Genomic DNA, 20,751 nt, shown 5'->3' on the forward strand with positions numbered 1-20,751 from the left:
TAGTTTGACAGGGTCTATTTTCCATAAAGCCATGGCTTTGCATTAATGACATTACCCTTCTTTACTTCTTTATTAATTGAGTCCTGGATCAGCTGCTCCATTATTTTGCCTGGGATCGATGTCAGGTGAACGGGCTTGTAATTACCTAAGTCACCCTGATTACCCTTTTTAAAAACTGGTACAACAGCAGTTTTCTTCCAGTCTTCTGGAACCTCTGTAGTGTCCAAGACTTACTGAAAACCAACATTAACAGTCTAGTGATCTCATTGGCCAGCTCTTTTAAAACTCTTGGATGCAAGTTATCTGGACTGGCTGATTTTAAAATGTCTGACTTTAGCAGCTTTTTTAACATCTGCCAGAGAGACTAGTGGAATGGAACGAATGTTATCACCATATGATGAGACCAAATCATCTGTTTCCCCCCCAAATACAGCAGAGAACTCCTTTATCTTTACTGCATTATTATTGATGATGCAATCATTTCCATCTAGTAATGGACCAATGCCATTATCTGGATTCTTTTTGTTCCTAACGTATTTCAAAAACTTCTCGTCCTTAACTCTGCTGGCCGCTGATTTCGCCTTGTGTCCCTTGGCTTCCCTTATTAATTTTCTACAGTTCCCTACTTCTGATTTATATTCATTACTATCAACTTCTCCTTTCTTCCATCTTGTCGATATTTTTAATTTTTTTTTACTGCAGGCTTCACTTCCCCTCTAAACCAGGTCCATTTTTTAACCAGCATGGCCTTCTTCCTCAATTGTGGCTTTTTGGGGCATCTAGTAAGGTGTGTTCTTAAATGATTCCCAATTATCATTACATTTTTCTGATTAAATTCTTCTTTCCAACTGATTGGGCTCTTAATTGTTTTCAACTTTGTGAAATTGGCCCTATTAAAGCACCAACTATATATATTACTGATCTAGACTTTATTCTGCTTGCACATTATAATGCGACCAAGTCATAATCACTTGTACCTAAGCTACCATTAACTTTTAGTTCCGTGATCAGTTCCTCTTTATCTGTTAGTACAAGTTTAATAAAAAGTTCCCCTGTGTTGGCTGAAACTCTTTGAGTTTGGAAATTTTCATTTATAATGTTTAGACATTCCAAGACTGGTTTAGTACTGGCAGCATGAAACCTGAAGCATATGTCTTTCAAATTGAATCCCGCCCCCCGCCCCCGCTCATGAAGGGTTTTTTTAGTATGCATAGATAGGTGTGTAAGGGAGGCGGTCACCCTGTTCCCTAGGGTGACTTAGTGGTCTGCAGCAGACATCAGCTAATACCCCATCTTGTGCTTTATCTGTTAGGACATTAAGCCATAAATATTCAAGATCATTTTCTTCAGAGCAGTCAGTGGCTTGAAAACAGGTAATGTCATTTTTGATAGAGTGCCATTCCTCCGTCCCTTCTGACCACTGATCCTTCCTAAACAGGTTATCATCATTGATTTTAAAAGTTCCACCAAAATCTCACCTGGTGAATCATCCCACAAAGGTCCCGTAATACCAACTGGATTGAATTGATGCCCATAAATGTTATTCCCCTCCCTCTTGTCTGTTACCCAGGCTTCTAGCCTTGGGCTATAGGCAATTCATGAATTTCGTCTCTCCACGTCCTTTGGCTCCTTGATTAATTTTGTATTTCACATCTTCCCACTTCCTACCCTCCCCTTTTGCTATTAGTTTAACCCCCGGACTCCTCATTGTACACACATGCAAGAAACCCTTTATAACCAGAGCCAGAGGAAGGCGTGTGTGCGTAGGTGGGGAGGGGAACTAATCCCATCACCTGCTCTGGAAGGTCCCTAGCAGAACTCAGACACAGTGGGAAAATAACGTTGCCTTCAAAGGGCTCGGCCCAGAGAAGTATGAGCAGTAATGACGGTCTGGAGCTGGTACTAGCTAGTGGCCACAGCCAGGGTCCAGCTGCACGGTGCTGGCTGCAAAGCACACACACGAAGCAATACGTGTGAGTAGTTCACAGCACCCAGCGGTAAGTAAGGTGCTTCACAGAAAATACATGCAAAGTAGGTCTCTGCCCCGAGGAGCTCACCATCTGTGTGCTGGGTTTGACATACAGGGGTGTGTGAAGGGCACTGGCTGCACATACAGGACTGCACACGTACCCGGAAGCAGTATTTACTGCTCTTGCGGTTTCAGGCTCATTAAGGCAGGTGATGCTACAGAAAGGAGCCTGGTGGGAGTGGTTCGAACCTGGTGAAGACAGAAGCATGGCGGACGGTCTGAAAGGCCCATCTAAGTACAGCGACAAGAGAAGGAGACTGAGATGGATAGGGGGAGGAAATGGACAAATAACAAGGGAAAGCCCATATTTAAATCAATGCTGGGTACTATAGCACAGTTTAGTCACAATCCCTTTCGCTGTAGCTGCCTGCTCCCTACTAGCTCTTCCCCCCGCAGGGGCTGGGCTCTTATAGGAACCTTTTTCCCAGCATGCCTGGGGCTGACTCTTTAAGTTTGGCACAGCCAATCAGCTCTAGCCCTTAAGCAGCAATTTGGGTCATTACAGCTGCACCGTCCTGCTGACTGGTGAGTGTCCTAAACTCCTTTGTTTTCTTCTGGTCCCTGTGGCGCTGGCATGTCCAGAGCAAAGCCTGTATTGATTTGAGTGGGCGACATTCAGGCTGGGAGCAGTTGAAGGAAAGTGGGTTCAGAGGCAGAGGGGAAGGACCAAGGGAAAGCCAGCCAGGAATGTTCTGGGGAAAGGTTGGGAGCTGGGGAAAGCAGCAGGGATGGTGAGACGGGTGTGTCAGCCACATAGCTAAATAGGAGCCACCAGCAGCTCAGAAAAGGCCTGGCTCAGGATGCCATTCCCATGGCAGTGGCTTCTGATGCTGCTTCTCTAGGGGGCCCTGCCACCGCTGGTTTCACAGCCTGTGTAAATGGCTGATTATGTGCAGAATTTGGGCTCCTAGTTTGGCTGTGTCTGTAACAGTGGAAGCCTGTGCTCGCTGGCTCTGCGGCAGGGCTGGGGCCCAGATCATTCACAGCAAGGAACCCAAGCAGGAGACGTGAGCTTCAGTGTAAATCCCCTGGAGACGGGGAAGCAGCCGGTGCCGCTGGGGCTCCGTTGTGCTGGGTGCTGCACAGACAGAGGAATGATGCTCCCTGCCCCGAAGCGCTGACATTGCTAACCGAGAGGTTGTGCTGGAGCAGGGCAGGCAGCTGCTGGATGGATTTGGAGCCTGCTCCTGTGGGTAACCCACATTTTTCCCTGAAAGTGAGGATGGACAAGTTGTGCCCTGGGCGTTGTTGGAAAGCCGACGCTTTAACTGGGGCAGCGTTTCCATGGAGTGTAATGTCCTGATGGGGGTAGTGCTGCCCTGGACCAGCCCGTCGTCTTGCCAAAGCTGGTTGTGCAGCGTGTGTGTGGTGAGACTATGGTGGTGCTAGGCATGAGGACATCACTTAGGTGAGCGGCAGACGATCCAAGGGGGAAAGAAAAATAGAAAGGCCTCAAGCCCCATTGCTACAAGAGGACTCAGGCCTGGGGAACTAGGATCTGACGCAAATTAGTTCAGCCATTCAGACTGGATTTTCCCCCCCCTCCGTTAATCTAATAATCGGCAGATTTGCAAACTTACCTCTCCCCCCTTTCCCTGTACGAGAGCTGGAGAGGGTTAGAATGGGGTGCAACCGTTCTGCACTAAGGCTGCCTATCCTGGCCCAATCTATCATCATGCTAAGAATGGGTCAAAAAAGCCATGCCAGGGCTTGGTGATTTGATTCAGTTCTACTTCAGACTCTCTGCCACCTCCCCCCCCAGCCACGGGAAGGCAGTGGCAGTTGGCAAGAAAACTAACTGGAATTCATGTCGCTTTTCATCGCTGCCCTAGCACAAGGCATGACATCACTGTCACGCTAGTAGTGAGTCAAGTCGGACTGTGGTCTGGCAATTAACTTGCCCGCTAAAAGCCTCTTCTGGATGTCATTAGCAGCTGACGGTGCCCCAGGCCAAACCCCCTTGGAACGCATTGAGTCCAATCATGAAAAGAAAAGATTTTCTGAAGTATTTCCTCTGTAATTATAGGGCCTGTAGTCAGAGGCTGAGGGTTTAGTCAAGGCTGGCACTAGACTGAAGAAAACAGCAGAGCTGGAATCCTGCAGCTGTGGGAAGCCGGAAGTAAGAGCCTGACTCCAGCATTGGGCAAAGTCAGTGCTACCTGTGGTGCATTAGAGAGTAGGCTTCCTTCCAGCTCAGGGAAGGTTTTTTTCCTAAAAAAGTTAAGCCCAGAGCCACAAAGCTATTTAGCCTCCCAACATCCACTGATTTCAATAGAGCCTAGATACCTTGGTGGAGCTGGGCCTTACTTTTTAAGCCATCTTCACACCTCTCCAAGGACTTTGTTTCTACTGGAGGGATGGCACAGGCAGTTGGTTGAGTCACTGCTGGCCGTATGCCCTGCTTTGAATAATGAGCACTTTAGCCAGTAATACGAAAAGCAAAGGACCTTTTATAGGAGGTCCTTGTACCACATAAACCATTCACGGGTTGATTTAAAGATGAGATGAGGGTCTTTGGAATTGCAGTATGTTTAGAGCAGAAAGGATGCAATGTCCCTGTGTAGGAGCCAGCTTGCAGCCCAGTGCCATGGTAATGGGAGAAAACCCAAACTTTTTAAACATTGAGACCCCCTGGTTGAAGTTTGTGCCCCTTTCCTGCATGCAGAAGCTCAGTAGCTGTTGGTTTAGTTTCAGGAACCGGCTGCTGGGAGTTATCCAAATGATTCCTAGCTGAACCTTGAAGTCTTTAAACTACGATTTGAGGACTTCAATAGCTCAGACATAGGGGAGAGGTTTTTCGCAGGAGTGGGTGGGTGAAATTCTGTGGCCTGCACTGTGCAGGAGGTCAGACTAGATGATCATAATGGTCCCTTCTGACCTAAATATCTATGAATCTATGAACACCTTGCCCTAGGCCTCTCACCCTAGCATGGGTATAGGGAGCAATTCTTGGTAGTAGTTTTTTTTTTAAAAATGCTGCTGCTCTCATTTCAGGGAGCTCAATATTTTCCCTGGTCACTCAATAAAAACCTGTGACACAGGACACCTTATTTTACGCACGGTCTCTGGCCTATACAGAGCTGGCAAGCTAATGAATAGTCCTGTTGTTCAGCGGCAGGACAGTAACATCTTGCAGTGAGCCATGGTTTCGCAGCTCTCTCAATGAAATAAGTATTTTAGGCCCCAGCTGTAGTGCAAAATGCTCATAACACAATGTTACAAATGCAACTTTAGAACTCATCTGGCAAAAGGATGAGGCACTTCAGCGAGGCTCTGCGCTGTCATTTGAGGCTGGCAGACTATTCAACGGGGAAGAGGGATTATAGCTAATTTGGAACTGCTTCCTCCCCACGACATTCTAGAAAATCCAGTGGTTTTTTTTTAAAGTCCCCCTTGGCAAAGAGCTGGGGCTCCTTGCTCTCACTGTGCTCACATCAGCCAGGCACCTGAGAGTTAAGAGGCCACTAGTAGGATTTTTGTACCTTTTTGCATGTATTTCTTTGCCCCACAATCAGTTTTGTCTGTGGCCTTCGCATGGATTTTTAGACTATTCTATTAGCAGAAGAGAGAGGATTTTTTAAAGGCTTGACAAAGAAATTTATGAAGAATTATGAATCTTCGGCATTGCAAACCGCTGTAAGGGCAAAAAATAGCCATGTCAGACCTACAGCTGCCCAGACACACCTGCTTTATTTAGGTAGGATCCTTTCCTGCACTGCTGAAGCTTTCCCTCCATTTAACATGATCAGGAAACAGTGCAAACACTGTCATCTGGTGGTAGAGAACCACCAGCCCTTGAGCCTTGGCAATGCCAGAATGATTTTGAACACAAAAAGCTGGAAGTATTACTTATTCTAGACACAGAGGGGGGAAAAAACTGGCCAGACCTGGATCAGGTGTCAGTTGGATTCAGTGCTCACGTTTAAATCCAAACCAAGACTAGAATGCAGGGGTACTGAAACATCAGGAGATTTCAACCAAAAGTTGCAGAATTCTCACAAGCTCAGTGGTTCTCCTGAAATTGCCTCCATCTTTTCATCGATCAGCAAAGAGAGATGCATGCTACACAAACTAATTTTCATGGCGTTCACAAGAGCAAGACCCACTAACTCACTGCAAATGGGCCACAACCTTCCAATTGTGATGGTTTGCAGCCCCTGCTTGCTTGGGGCAGGCTTGAGTGGTGAAAGATTCCCTAACTCAACCACCATCCCAAATCAGAAAGCCACCCACCTCCCCCACCTTCTTACAAAGCAAGTGGTAAAAGTATCTTAAGTTATTGCCAAGTAGAATTTTGTTTTTTTTCAGTCAGAGAAGGTTTAGCTCAATTTCTTACTCCTTCACAGTGAAGGGTGGGCTTGGGAAGGAAAACCCTTTACCAAGAAAGGCTGGGGCCCTGGTTAGGCCACTAGCCTGGCATGCCAGAAGCCTGGATTCACTTCCCTGCTCTACCCACTCCCCCTGTGACACAGCCAAGTTCCCATCTGTACAGTGAGGATAAGAGCCCTGCTTTGCCTCCTGGGGGTGGCTTAATAATTGGGGTGTTGGGGCACCATGGTCTCTACTTGAGCTGGTTCACCACACAGACCTATGATGTTGCAAAAAACTAAATTGACTGTAAATTGTTTGAGCATTTATTGCCTCCAAATAGTGTAAACCTACCATGGTAACAAACCAGTTTAATTTATCATGGAAAGGGAAAATATTCTCCTACTACATAACAGCAAATGAATCAGGGTCAGTGCAAAGTCTTGATACTGACTTTGGCATTGAGCTACCATGGTGATGGATGTTGCATCTTCAATGGGGCTAGGAAACCTATCTTTGCTTTTACATGGTAGCACCTGAAATCAGTGAGCTCTGCCTGTTGAGAATAGGGCATCAACAGGTTTATGATCTTAACAGGGCTTTAACTTACAATTAAGGCAGCATTTTCCATCTCTGAGTCATTTGAAATAGTTCATTCAAGGATCTTCACGGACCAGGACTGGCAGTTTGAGGTCTCCCACATTGAACAGTTACCCTGAGTGAACTTAAGCTATTTAATAGAGTCCTGTTCCCTGCTTCCCTTTTGTTGCAGCAGCCACTGCACTTTGACGTGTTCCTGCTGCACCGTGACCCGTGCCGGAGACGAGCTAAATGCAGCAATTGTAATGACACTACTTGGAGGTTTGAATGCAACCAGCTCTCAGAGGAACTGGCGACGCTGTCTGACAGGCCACCCGGCCAAAGGCTTCCTAGGCTCACCATCCCAGTCAAGGGAAAAGAGAGCGTAGTTGGCCAACACCCCCTTCCATTCACCCAGATTCAAAGTAGTGCTTATAGCAGCTCCTTTATTTCCATGACACCTAGAGTTGCAGACTTCATTTACAGGAATGCAAGACAATCACCATCTTTCATCTAGAAAGGCAATGTCCTGAGCTTATAGATCCATGCATGGAATGTGCCTGCTTGAGCTGAGCCAATGCTTGCACTTTAATATGGAGTCCTGTAATCCATGGCTGCACCTCCACAAAAGGGTTTGGAGCTGCATGCTAGCTGCCCCTACTCCTCCTGTCACTGAGCAAGGTAGGGTAGCAAGGGAGCCACCAGCCCCTCTTAAGGGGGCGACTAACATGGGCAAGCTCCCAAAATTCACGATTAACTTGCCAGTATCTTGTAGACTCCATGCCAAGATGGAATTGGTACGGTCATAGCCTTTAGCGCCCTTGATTAGGCGAGGGCTTTTGTCCTGGGTACTACACAGATGTAGTAACTGGCCCAAAGAGCTTTGTGCTAGTTGGCAGTACGGCACTGCCAGCATTTGGGCACCAACTGCTCTAGACCTATTGTGCTCATCTCAGCACAAAGGGCACAAACCCATCTTATCTTCATAGGCTACATTCTGTGCTCTCATCCTGCTCAGCTTCTTTCCTCCTAAAACGAGATTCTTGTATCTTAAATTCCTCACTCCAGCACTAATAAAATCAGCTCCCATTTGGCTTTTGGGATTAAAATGGCCAGAAGTCAGATTTATAAACCAAACCATTTAATCATCTCTTGGCAGTAAAACCGTATAAGATCTCCACCTCACCATCTCCTGGGCAACAGGCTGGGTAGGTAAATTCATCCTCTGTGCAGGGCCCTCAAGCACAGATCCAGAGTGACAGCAGAATAGGAGCAGCAGGGTCATGCACATAGTTTAGCAGTTTTACATACTACGTGGTAGTAACCCCAAATAGTCGGTAGACCTAAATCATGAGGGAAGGAGACAGACAAGCATCTTGGGACACAAGATTTTACTGGCAGAAGATGACAAATGCTGCACTTTATCTTTGCTTGTTCCTTCCTCCCTTCACAGCGCTCAGGACTGAAATGACAGGGGCTTTCCTTCTCAGTAGTAAGACTGCCTGCTCCTTATTAGAACTGCCAGTTTGTGTGGACTGAATCCCCTCATCCCCTTCTATTCAGCTATCTGCCTGTACGACGTAAGAGCAGAGGCAGCTGATCTAAAAGTGCCTCCCAAGACAGGCAAGAACAGAGAACTCTGATCACTTTAACAAGTGAAAAAGAACCTTCTAACAGCAGAGAGATTTAGTTTACAAGATTTTAATTTACAAATAAAAAACTACACTTTATTTTTTCTCTTTTTTCTCCTCTTTCTTGCCATCACTCTTCTCTTTGTCTTTCTCCTTCTCATCTTTTCTCTCCTTTTTGCTTTCCTCCTTTTCCTGACCTTCCTTCTTCTCTGCATCTCTGTTGGCAATCTTGTTGTTGATGAGGTTGTGCAGGGCAACCACAGACCGGATAAGAGAAGCCAAGTAGACCACCACCATCTGGTCGTTGGTCTTCAGGTAAAAGGCCTTGACAAACTCCTGCAGATTGACATCTGGCAGCAGGTTGAAGACATCCTGAAGCTGGTAGATGATCTGGTGATTGATGGGTAGTTTGCCCATGGCCACTTTCTCTAGGTAGCTCCTGATATCCAGAAGCTTGGAGTTCAGTCCCTTCAAACCATGGACCTGGTTTGTGATGCGCTGGGACAGAGTGCCCACTGTTGTGTCTTTAATATCTCTAAAACACCCAAAATAGGAAGGAGAAGCCTTAATGTTACTTTACATACATGTACAGATCTTTCTAGCTCAAAATAAATTAAAAAGACTGCCTTGAAGGATAAATGAAGTAAAATTTTACAAAACACTTCACAAAGATTCAGAAAAAAATAGTTTACATTGGGTGCATTAGAAACACCGAACGTAGATTTGATAAAGGTCACCATATGCTCTGTATGGACTGAATATTTTTTAGGAATAGTCTGATGGTTAGGAGATAACGAGAGGGCTCCTGGATTCTATGAGAGGCTTTGTCACTAACTCACCCTGGGGACTTGGGCAAGTCACATCTCTACAGATTACACAGCTGTAAAATAGGTATAATAATTGTTTAACATCACAGGGGCCTCGTGAGACTTAACATTTCACTGAAGGCTTGGAGAGTGCTTTACAAATATAGAGTGAAGGCAAGCCAAAGCAAGATCTCCCTCTGTGACCATTTGTAAACAATGCCTTTCCGCTCTTTGAGTCTTGATAGATGAAAGGTCTGCATAGTCTGCCTCCAGATAATTTTGCTCTCCTTTCTCATAGGCAGCTGTTGCTGTCAGAGGAGCAATATGAACATCAGTATTAAACGGAAGCCTTTCTGAACTATCAAGTGTGACTCTACCTTGTTCTGACGTATCTCAAGCTATTTGCTGGAGTTCAAGGGGCAAGGTGAAACTGACGTTTTATTAGTTTTTTCAAAAAACAGTCAAAGTCAAACATTTCACTAGAAATGAGTTCAGCAGATTCTATATTATTCAGTATTGCTGAATTAACCTGTTTAGATTAAATCAAGTGTTTAAGTAGCATGTAACAAGGTCCTTGTTTCTTGTATCGTATCCCTAGGCAGGGAGCTGGTGCCAGCAGTTGTTAGATGGATAAAGTGAGCTGCCATCCAACCACTGATAAGGTTTTTCATTACAATAAAGTTTTTACCGTAACAAGTGTTCAACACCAACTTCCTCTGCTTCCTCAGCTCCAATTTCACTGGTCACATGTTCAAAAGTCTTGGAGGTTGGAGTTCCATCCTTTGTTGGGGTACAAGAATGGGATGACGACAAGGTTAGAAATAGAGAACAGATAATTACAGGTGTAACAGCATAACCTCAAGTGAGCCGGTTTTGGGCACTGTGCATGTGAACAGTAGAACTGCTCCAATGAAACTTCAAAGCAAAGAAGGTTTATTGGAAGCTGGATTTGTTACAAGCCAAAAGCATTGTACACTTTATCCAGAGCTATGTCTGGCCTGCTGCGATGAATAAGTGGGACATGCATGATAAGAATAGGATCTGAAACAGCCAGTAAGGAAAACCCATCAAGATGGGATAGGAGAGCCCCACAGAGTCCACAGATATGGTGAAAACTAGTTCATAACAGAATCCCCAAAGTATATGGGGTTTTAAAAAGGGAGACTAAGAAACTGATATTCTTTAAAGGAATCTAGAAAACTGGCTAGACATGCCACTGGAAGTCAGACAGGGAGGAGGTCATCAACAAAGCAATAACTAGAATTATAAAATAAGGTACTTTAACGTACTGCCTAATTTCTATTGCACACCAGTTAAACTGAGGCAGATGTCACTAACCCACAGAAATGCTAGAGACATCTGAGGTGATAGTAACACAATACATTTTTCTGTACATTAATGCTTCTCCCACCACTTCATCTGTAGCATTATTCTTGGTGAGGCTCAATAGTCTCCAGGTAGTTAGTCTGCAGGGCTACGTACTAGAGAGAGTGAGTGCGTGCCATGGTGACTATTTTATTTGAAGATGGGACCTAATTACCTTTGAGACTTGTATTAGTTTTGGTTGTACCATGCTCCAGGCCTGGTGGGGACCAACAGCTGTAAGAACAAGAGTTCACAAAACCAGGAAAAAAAAAAAACCCTATAGATTTAAGACTGGAGAACCTGGGAACAGCTGTCTCTCCCCACCGTGGGTCTTTGACAGATAGTGATAGGACCAGGTTTTTTAAAAAAATATTTCTAGATTCTGATTTTAAAACCATCAAAATTAAATCCGGATGAAAAGTCACCACTGATTCTAGCATACACAGTGGTAGATGAGTGATTAACAAAGATAGTAAAGTCAACCATGTGTAGTTAAGACTAAGCTGGTGAAGATGAGATGTGTGATTACTCAGACTATTGCTGCAACAAGCTGACATGTATCAATTGTATCATAAATGCATGCTCCAACCTGCTGCTTTTTTCATGGGTGTGGACAAACAGTAAAGGAGCAGCATTCTAAAATGGATGCAATTTCAGCTAGCTGTAAGAACCTGCAGAGCTCCTTGGTTCAAGCAGGGAGAAACTGCTTTTCAGGAGTGTTAGAGGACGGAAAATTTTGGTTCAATAAGCAGAAATTTACAGTGGGGGTTCAAACACTGATTTAGCAGGTTTAAACTGAAAGGCACAAAAACTCCTAGTTAGCAGACGCAATGTTATCTATTGAACTGAAAAAGGGAAACTGATGTAGAGGAAAGGGTACCCTAAAAAGGATAAGGCAACATGCTTTAATGTATCCTATTTCTTAAAGGACCTCTTTCCCTTTTGCAGGAAATCCCACAATAGTTTGAAAATGACAAATACTGAAATGATGAACACTCACATCATGAACTTCTTCAACTGAAATATAGGCTTCTGTTGGCAGCCCCAGGTCCTTTGGCTTTACATCAATAATTACCAATACCTGGTGGAGAAACACATCTTAGACAAATTCTACTCAAGAACTAGAAGAAATAGGTTGTGGCCAACTGCTAATTCTCTAGCACTGACAAGTTTGTTATTCAATCAAAGAGGTTTCTAACTCTAAGCAGGGAAAAATTGTCTGCCACTGTTTTGAGGGAGACTGATCAGCATGCTCTATTCACTTTACATCTACCATGCTATATCTTACTACATGTCATGTCACTACTGACAATTGCAGATGGAGCTGGAAAGGACTGCAGGTTCCCAGAAGCTCCATAAACAGCTGAAGTGCATTACTTACAGAATTAGGACAGTATCTTTTCATTAGTTCATTGATGGCAATGTCATTCTTGTGTAGTTTGGGGCCTGTGTGGTACCATCCAACAATTCTTTCCCTAGCTGGGAAAAGCAAAAACAATTATTAGAATAGTCAGAATCTGAGGGTAATGACAGGAAAATAGTTCATATAGAGGAATACGAGCGCTCAAATCCAGGTACTGCCTGACCCTGGGCTGTGCCCAAACTCCCACTTCTGCTTTACAGACACCAGTAAAGGCCTAAACACTTTGAGAAATTAAATTGTTGCTGCACTTTGCACTCCTTCCCCTCAGATTTGTGCTGGTGGAAGGCAGTTTAGGAATGGAAAATGGAGCAGGTGATGGCTGAGGGCATATGAAGGCTGGGAGCTGAACACCACATTTCCAGATTTGCCAGTAAATTTTGAATCTAAAACAGGACTTCACAGCAAGGTATTTGCTAAAGTGATTTTTGTGCCTAGACACTTCAACAATGGCTGCATATGAGATGGGTTAAATGCAGCATATTATTGGACAGCACAGGCCAGCGAGCCATTTGTGCATCACCCCAGACAACCCAAACTACCTTAGCAATAGTCAGTCAGGAGAAGCTTCAACAAGTAAGATGGATCTTTGGTCATTAAACTTAGGCTTTTGAAGACCCTACACAGAAAACAACTTTAAATCACCAAACAATGCAGAGATAACATCAGCAACAGGCCGCAGTTGACTTCAGCATCCTTACGATACACAGGCAAAGCAACCATCCTCAAGGCAGTGAGGTTCCAAATTTTTTTTTTTTTAAATTAGCGTCAATGCTTTGATTTGCAGACAGGAAGCCAAAGATGTTCAAAGCACAGGTTTAGTGTCCCATGCTGCTCCACTTCCTTAAACAGGTAAACAATCAGATTCTGCTCTAGTCAAAGCTTCTGAGTGGTCTCAAAGGGTAGTACGCCAGGTAGAGCATACTACAATAATCTATCTTGGAAGTGACAAAGGCATGGATCCTGTCTGTCAAATATTTTACACCCCTTATCAGCTATGAATGATCCCCAAGTCAGAGCTGGTTTATGCAACATGGCACTTTCGAGCAGACAGACTGTGGGGATCTCTCAGAGACAAAAGGGGGCCAAAGTGGTTCTTGACATCCTGCTGCACAAAAATTCAAAGATAATAATCTGCAAGATCTGCACTAGGCTTGAGACTCAAATACTTAAGGAATCATAAGAACATCAGCAGTATAAATAAGAGTTTTTCCAAGGGCTGGGAATGTTCACAGGGGAATTACTGTAGCCTCTCCAGATTCAGGCCCCATAATCTTATAAAGGAAAGAAAAGTGAGACTTTTATAAACAAAACCAAATAAAATAGAAAGGTTAATCAGTTCACCTGGGTTTGTAATTCAGATGTCTGCACTCATATGAGGGAAAGGAGATTCTGGCGGAAGGGATCACAGTAGCAGGGTTTGAATTTCTTATAGCTATTCAATCCCCAAGATTGTCACCTCAGTTCTTGGAAGTACAGTGCTGCCAGGAGACTTAGAGAGAGAGAGTTTCTAGGCAAATATCAACTACTCACAATGTGCACTTACCATTGACTTTTTTAAACATTCCATACATGTTCTCCAGATAATCATGGTCTAGAAACCACACAGAGTCATCTTTATCATCCTCATCGAAAGGGACTGGGAACAAAACAGTTAGTTCAATATTTAGCAGTTCAAGTTCCATCTAGCCTGAAAACTTTCACAGAAAAATCAGATTTTTTTCCAGCAAGTTCTTGGCTACAAATTAAAAAAAAAGTAATTTTGCTCAATTTTGATTGAATACAACTGTTCTGCTACACTGTGCTGCAGATACTCTTGTAAAACTCAGCAGCAACATTAGCTGATTTTTTCCAAGTGGTTTTCTGATAATTACTGAATTAGTTTTAGAATTGAGCAAGAAAAACCAAAGCCATTGAATTATTCTGAGCAAACATCATCTACAAAGTGTTCAAGAAAATGCCAGGAACATTCCAGTGTAACAACTTACACAAAATTGGTGTGTAAGGACTTCTGATAAAGAAAATTGTGGGTCCCAATAGGTCACTAGAGCCTGTTGGGTCAATGGAGCTTTGAATAATGAAAAACTACTTTGTGGTGTAAGACACATTCCAGTAGTGCATTAAGACAAAACTACAATTCTACGAAGTCTGTTTAAAAAATAATGGCATATGCCATTTTCTTGAGTGAAGAACTGGTTTGTTTTGTTAGTTCACATTATGGATAACAGGCTACAAGTTTAGTTCTGAGCAACAGGGCTTTAATTTACAGAAACAAAAAAATCTCTAATTATAAAGTTATATTTTTGGCAGCCCTGCAGTTTAAGTGAGCAAACTGCTACTCCATCTTCACAACTCTGCAAAAATAACCAGGATTAGGCTACACTTTTGTTCCCAGATTTTCATGCAGGAGCCAACACAGATGATTCCGTTTTATCAATAAATACCCCCCTTTGGAAAGCAGATGAATAAGAGGAGATGAGAGGTAAATAAGAAAACAAAAAGATCAGAAAAGGCCATACAGGTACTGATTTTACCACTGTACAAACCCAGGATTCAAACTCAAGATGCAATGATTGTAATACAAATGAAAATACACTTTTTAAGCAATATCTGTGCAATTCTCACAGGCTATTCTTAAAGAAAAAAGGTACTTTTCAAATAAAACATTAGCACTTCATGTGAATCTGCAATGACATTAGCTAGGTAAGTCAAGCCACGAGTCTTCAAAGCCCAAGGTCATAAAATGATCACAATTCAGGATTAGGAAGAAATCTTCCACCTCCGATACTGAACAATTGCTGCTTTAGGAGTTTTACAGCTGCCTCTGAGCATTCACCGTTGCACACTGCTGCAGACAAGATGCAGAACAGGAGGAGACTGATGGGATCGGGTTCTTTTGTAAGCAGATAACTAGCATTTTTCCATGAAAATGTAGACACCATAGCTTCATGAATTTATAAATCTGAAGAAGAGTTTAATGTGCCAGGATGGTGCAAGAAAACATTTGGCAGTTTTTCTGCTAGCTAGTTTAATAGGTGGTAAACAGAATAGGACACCCAAACTCACCTGCAAAACTGTTGGATACATCTAATATTTTCTTCTGCCAAGAGCCCAGCAACACTCCAACAACTCGCTTCTGATTCCCAACTTTTCCTATTCTAAATGGAAAAGACTGTCACAGTTTGTATTAAGGAATGCAACATATTTGATCCTGGAAATAACACACCAATAGCACAAATGAATCAGTTGTGTCATCTGACTTTAAGTCAGAAGATAAACAGCATGTGATTCTGGGGGATGTAGATGGGAGACGAACAGGGTAATTATGTTCCTTGTCATTACTTAGTTAATTTATACCTAAAGAAGTTGTTACAGTGCACTCTAAATCCAGGCACGACACTTGTAATTTATCCGCTGATGTGAAAAATGCACTAGATGTTTCCATGCAGCTAATGGATGCTACTATAACAGATTACTGTGTCATAAAATAGAGGGCTACTACTGCATCTGTTCTGTAAATCAAGCTGTAAAAAGTACAGTAAACTTTCAACTTTGTTCACTGTCATCTCTAATTTACGTTTACAATAGGAGGTTTTTCTCTGCTATTGTATGCTGCCTTGAAGGAAAAGATTTTTTTACATTAAGAGTGCTTGTCAGCTGGTGCAATTAAGTTAATTTTAGGCACACAGAGCACAAATTGTACACAATGTTTAGAGGAATATAATTTATTCTCTGCTGAGTGAATTGTAGCTTTAAGGGTAAAATCTGTGTAAACCAGACAAATGAAAAATGCCATGTTTCAATACGCAGAGAATATACACACTACATTTAAAACCAAAGTCAGTTATGCCTAATAAAATGGTATTTATAACTTGTTAACCAATTTCAGGGTATTTGAATGTTACTTTAACTTTGGTTCAATTGTTCTTGCTTAAGGAAAAAACAAATAAGCCTATTTGGGAATATCATGTCCTTTAATGCAAGCATAAACTGTCATCATTGTAATTTACTAAACCACAAATGATACCCCATGATAAATCATAACTCTCACTACCTCACATTGGTACTGTTCAGACTCCTTATATCACAAAATTAGAAGAAGTCATCACTCCTAAACTATTGCTTTTGCAGTCCATTCAGCTTTAGGACACTGTAGTTGCATTTTATTGATACAAGGTAATTCCACTTACTAATGCTTTTTCTTATGGTATACAGAAGCACATACATGCATGATCCCTGTCCTGAAGAGCCTATGTTTTAAGATAAACATTAGCTGCAAGATTTTCAGAACTGTACACACAAAAATGCATATTCATCTGATTGCATAATTTGGAAGCACAAATTAGCATAACAGCATCAACACTGTGGAAACTGTCCAGTCAGGTGATTTAGTTAATTGCCCATTTATGCTCACAATTGCAGCAACAGGCCAACCCCCAAATCTGAATAGCTGGTGCTGACTTTCACGTTTATGAAGTTATCTAGAGTCTTTTACTCTCACTTCTGGGGAATTCTACCTTTCTGACACACAGCCAGAATATCAGACTATTGAAGCAAGATCTTCAAGTTTCCGGAGATACTTGCTCTGGGTTTTACTGATCAATGAGATACGTAGCAGACACTACAAAGGCTAAAGCTTTGCCTCACTGAGGAACTGCATATATAAAAAGGTTTCAGAGTAGCAGCCGTGTTAGTCTGTATTTGCAAAAAGAAGAGGAGTACTTGTGGCACCTTAGAGACTAACATTTATTTGAGCATGAGCTTTCGTGAGCTACAGCATCTGGAGGATGGTGTGGATTGCACTCTCAGCAAATTTGCGGATGATACTAAACTGGGAGGAGTGGTAGATACGCTGGAGGGGAGGGATAGGATACAGAAGGACCTAGACAAATTGGAGGATTGGGCCAAAAGAAATCTGATGAGGTTCAATAAGGATAAGTGCAGGGTCCTGCACTTAGGACGGAAGAATCCAATGCACTGCTACAGACTAGGGGCCGAATGGCTAGGCAGCAGTTCTGCGGAAAAGGACCTAGGGGTGACAGTGGACGAGAAGCTGGATATGAGTCAGCAGTGTGCCCTTGTTGCCAAGAAGGCCAATAGCATTTTGGGATGTATAAGTAGGGGCATAGCGAGCAGATCGAGGGACGTGATCGTTCCCCTCTATTCGACATTGGTGAGGCCTCATCTGGAGTACTGTGTCCAGTTTTGGGCCCCACACTTCAAGAAGGATGTGGATAAATTGGAGAGAGTCCAGCGGAGGGCAACAAAAATGATTAGGGGACTGGAACACATGACTTATGAGGAGAGGCTGAGGGAGCTGGGATTGTTTAGTCTGCAGAAGAGAAGAATGAGGGGGGATTTGATAGCTGCTTTCAACTACCTGAAAGGGGGTTCCAAAGAGGATGGCTCTAGACTGTTCTCAATGGTAGCAGATGACAGAACGAGGAGTAATGGTCTCAAGTTGCAGTGGGGGAGGTTTAGGTTGGATATTAGGAAAAACTTTTTCACTAGGAGGGTGGTGAAACACTGGAATGCGTTACCTAGGGAGGTGGTAGAATCTCCTTCCTTAGAAGTTTTTAAGGTCAGGCTTGACAAAGCCCTGGCTGGGATGATTTAACTGGGAATTGGTCCTGCTTCGAGCAGGGGGTTGGACTAGATGACCTTCTGGGGTCCCTTCCAACCCTGATATTCTGTGATTCTATGATCTGATGAAGTGAGCTCCCGAAAGCTCACGCTCAAACAAACGGGTCAGTCTCTAGGTGGACAAGTCCTCCTTTCCTTTCTGCCTATAAGAAGGTCACATACAGTCAGCAGCATTTCATTTGACAATGAGCGCGGGGTCTCCAGGGGCGCAAGGCCACGGCATAGAAGGCAGCAGGAGCCCCAAAGGCTGCAGTGACCGAGAGCTGGGGCCAGGACTGCCTGGGAGCACGTTTGCGGGCAGCGACGAGGACGGGGTCCAGCTCGTTTCTCAGCCCCGGGAGGAGGCAGCTGTGAGCTGCCCGGGGCCTCCGCGGCGAACTGGCTCCACAGGCCCCAAGTTTTGACACAGCAACCAGCCCCCGGGGTCCCGCGGCGGCGGCGCGGGCGGGCGGGGGGCTCGGGGCGGGGGGCTCCGGGCGGGGGGCTCGGGGCGCCGAAATCCCCCCCGGGAGTCCCGGGGCGACGCGGGCGGGCGGGGGGCTCCGGGCGGGGGGCTCGGGGCGCCGAAATCCCCCCCGGGAGTCCCGGGGCGACGCGGGCGGGCGGGGGGCTCCGGGCGGGGGGCTCGGGGCGCCCAAATCCCCCCCGGGAGTCCCGGGGCGACGCGCCAAGCGCCGGGCCCGCGAACAGCGCCGGGCTTCCCGCCCCCGCTCACCCTCCGCCCCGCGGCCCGAGCCCGTCTCGCAGCCGCGACTCGGCGGCCCCGGGCCGGCGGCGTGGGGGCGGCGCCCGAGTCCCGGCCCCGCACGGGCAACGGGCCGGGCCCGTGACTCAGCGGCCGGGCGCCGCCGGGCCTCACCTGTTGAAGTGATCCACCACGCTGAGCAGCACCAGCGGGTGAACCACCACCCGGTCCACGGCCAGCTCCGGCATCGCGCCCCTCGGCCCCGACGCTGCGGCTGCGGCTGCGACCCCGGCCCCACACACCAGCCCCAGGCCCGGCGCCTCAGCCAGCCCTCCCTGCCGCCGCTCCCAGCACGCACCGCTCGGGGGCGGAGCCTCCGTGACACCATCTTGGGAAGGGCGGCAGACGGGAGCGGGAAGACGCCACCTTGGAAAGGTCACGGACGGGGCGGGCTGCCCCGCTCGCGGGAGCAGGGCCGCCATCTTGAGACGGTCCGGGCGATGGCGCCCGCCTCCCCAGGTAGCCCAGCACCGCCATTTTGGGAGGGTCAGCGAGGCTCGAAATGCCCGTGTCAGGGCCGGCCCGCCCGCCTGTGCCTGGAGGAGCGGGAGCCTGTGAAGCACCTCAGCCCACGCGACGTGCCCCAGCAGGCGGGGAGGCGCTCGGGGGGCAGCCCCGGGCCCGGGCGGGGGTGCTGGGCCGAGCCGCCGGGCGGCTGGCCTTTCGTTCCCCGCCCCCGTGGCTGGGCCTGCCTGACCGTGCGGCCTGGCGCCGCCCGAGGAGCGCCGCGCCCGGAGCCGCGGGCGGGGCGGTGCCGGTGCCGGTGGGGAGCTCAGTTCGGGTGTCGGCGGCGCAGGCAGAGCGCCCTCGTGCCCCGGGGAGACGGCGCCAGGCCGCCCGCCCGCCCGCCCCAGCCTCGCAGGGAAAGTCCCCTTGGGGGCTACACGGGGCAGCCGCAAGGTTGTCCGGCCTCGCAAGTGAAAACGGGTCCTCCTGCACAGCCCTAAGCCGCGGGCCATCTCGCAGGACGCAGTAACGTTCAAACCCCTCCAGAACAACAGGGCACCTGCAACAAATAAAATGCCCGCCTCCGATTTCATCTTGCGCCTCCGCCCGGCCCGCTGGTGCCTTTAATGTCTGCAAGGTAAAGCCTGTGCTAGTCTAGGCTCGGCTCCTGCTGAAATCAGTGACAGAACTGCACTTCCAAAGGATTAGGCCCAGAGAGGGACGCATCCTGTGCTGGTGATGGGGTTGGCTTCGCTTCCCCTCTCCGGAGGCTGCGAGGTGCCAGCTTGCCCCCTGCATTTGTTGCGGCGTTCCTGAAGACTACGAACTTGTGTCCCTTCGTGGGCTGTTGCATTCCCAGCCCATAGCTGGAGCGTATGCGCTCCCACTGCCAACCTGCCTTCAGCCCAGTGCCTACGCTGTGGACTGTTGTGCTTGTAGACCCAGTTATACTGTTTCGGTGCCTACTAGAGAGACACCCTGTACTGGGGGCTCTCCTTGGAGTGGCTTCACCAGATCTTTGCAGCCATTTTATGTTGAGATACCTGAAATAAATTGACTGCAACTCAACCATGAATTCCCCTCTTAGGTGGTAAATTTCTTGGAGCAGAAACTGTCATACATTTTCTTTTATATTTATACAGTACTGAGCAGCTACAGTATTAATGAGCAATAATAATCCTACTTATATCCTATGTACCATTTCACATCTTCAAAGTAGGTACAAAAGTTGTTTTTTTTTTTTTTAAACTAACTACTCCTTTGCAGAAGGTAAAGTGATATTCCCACTTCCCATTACTCAAAGTAAACAAAGAAGATGAATGCTACTGTTAATCTTAGGTTTCAGAGTAACAGCTGTGTTAGTCTGTATTCGCAAAAAGAAAAGGAGTACTTGTGGCACCTTAGAGACTAACCAATTTATTTGAGCATGAGCTTTCGTGAGCTACAGCTCACTTCATTGGATGCATCCACGCTTTCCACAGTATGCATCCGATGAAGTGAGCTGTAGCTCATGAAAGCTCATGCTCAAATAAATTGGTTAGTCTCTAAGGTGCCACAAGTACTCCTTTTCTTTTTACTGTTAATCTTTACTCTCACCTTTGGTTAGTCATTTACATATCAGTGATTACTCTTTTCAGCTTAGGTGTCAGGGAAACTGCCTGTATTTACTCAAGGTACTGTATCATCATTGTCCTTAATGTACTTTTTGCTATGGTGAATTGAATTCTGTGGCTGTGGAATCAAGGAACAAACCAGGACCCTTATGGGCTTTTAGATGT

The 20,751-nt window shown here is 45.9% G+C and overlaps 1 protein-coding gene across 1 annotated transcript; it reads right to left on the bottom strand.

The window, feature by feature from the left end:
- Positions 1-8,601: 8,601 nt before the first annotated feature.
- On the bottom strand, positions 8,602-18,826 carry PSMD7 (proteasome 26S subunit, non-ATPase 7). Its single transcript, XM_084644211.1, has 7 exons — positions 18,641-18,826; positions 15,205-15,296; positions 13,685-13,777; positions 12,100-12,197; positions 11,719-11,799; positions 10,042-10,133; positions 8,602-9,082 (listed from the first exon to the last, which is right to left on the bottom strand). Exons 1-7 carry the CDS (start codon positions 18,712-18,714, stop codon positions 8,644-8,646), a joined length of 969 nt encoding a protein of 322 aa, XP_084500337.1. The 5' UTR covers positions 18,715-18,826; the 3' UTR covers positions 8,602-8,643.
- Between the last annotated feature and the right edge of the window lie 1,925 nt (positions 18,827-20,751).

Source organism: Lepidochelys olivacea, assembly GCF_965140295.1.
Source record: "Lepidochelys olivacea isolate rLepOli2 genome assembly, chromosome: 12".
NCBI lineage: Eukaryota > Metazoa > Chordata > Testudines > Cheloniidae > Lepidochelys > Lepidochelys olivacea.

Coding starts and splice junctions, on each gene's coding strand:
- PSMD7 (XM_084644211.1), bottom strand. CDS start 18,714: ATGCCGGAGCTGGCCGTGGACCGGGTGGTGGTTCACCCGCTGGTGCTG. Junction 11,800..12,099: donor AAAGATACTGTCCTAATTCT/GTAAGTAATGCA, acceptor TTTCTCCACCAG/GTATTGGTAATTATTGATGT. Junction 9,083..10,041: donor GGTGTTGAACACTTGTTACG/GTAAAAACTTTA, acceptor TGGGTGTTTTAG/AGATATTAAAGACACAACAG.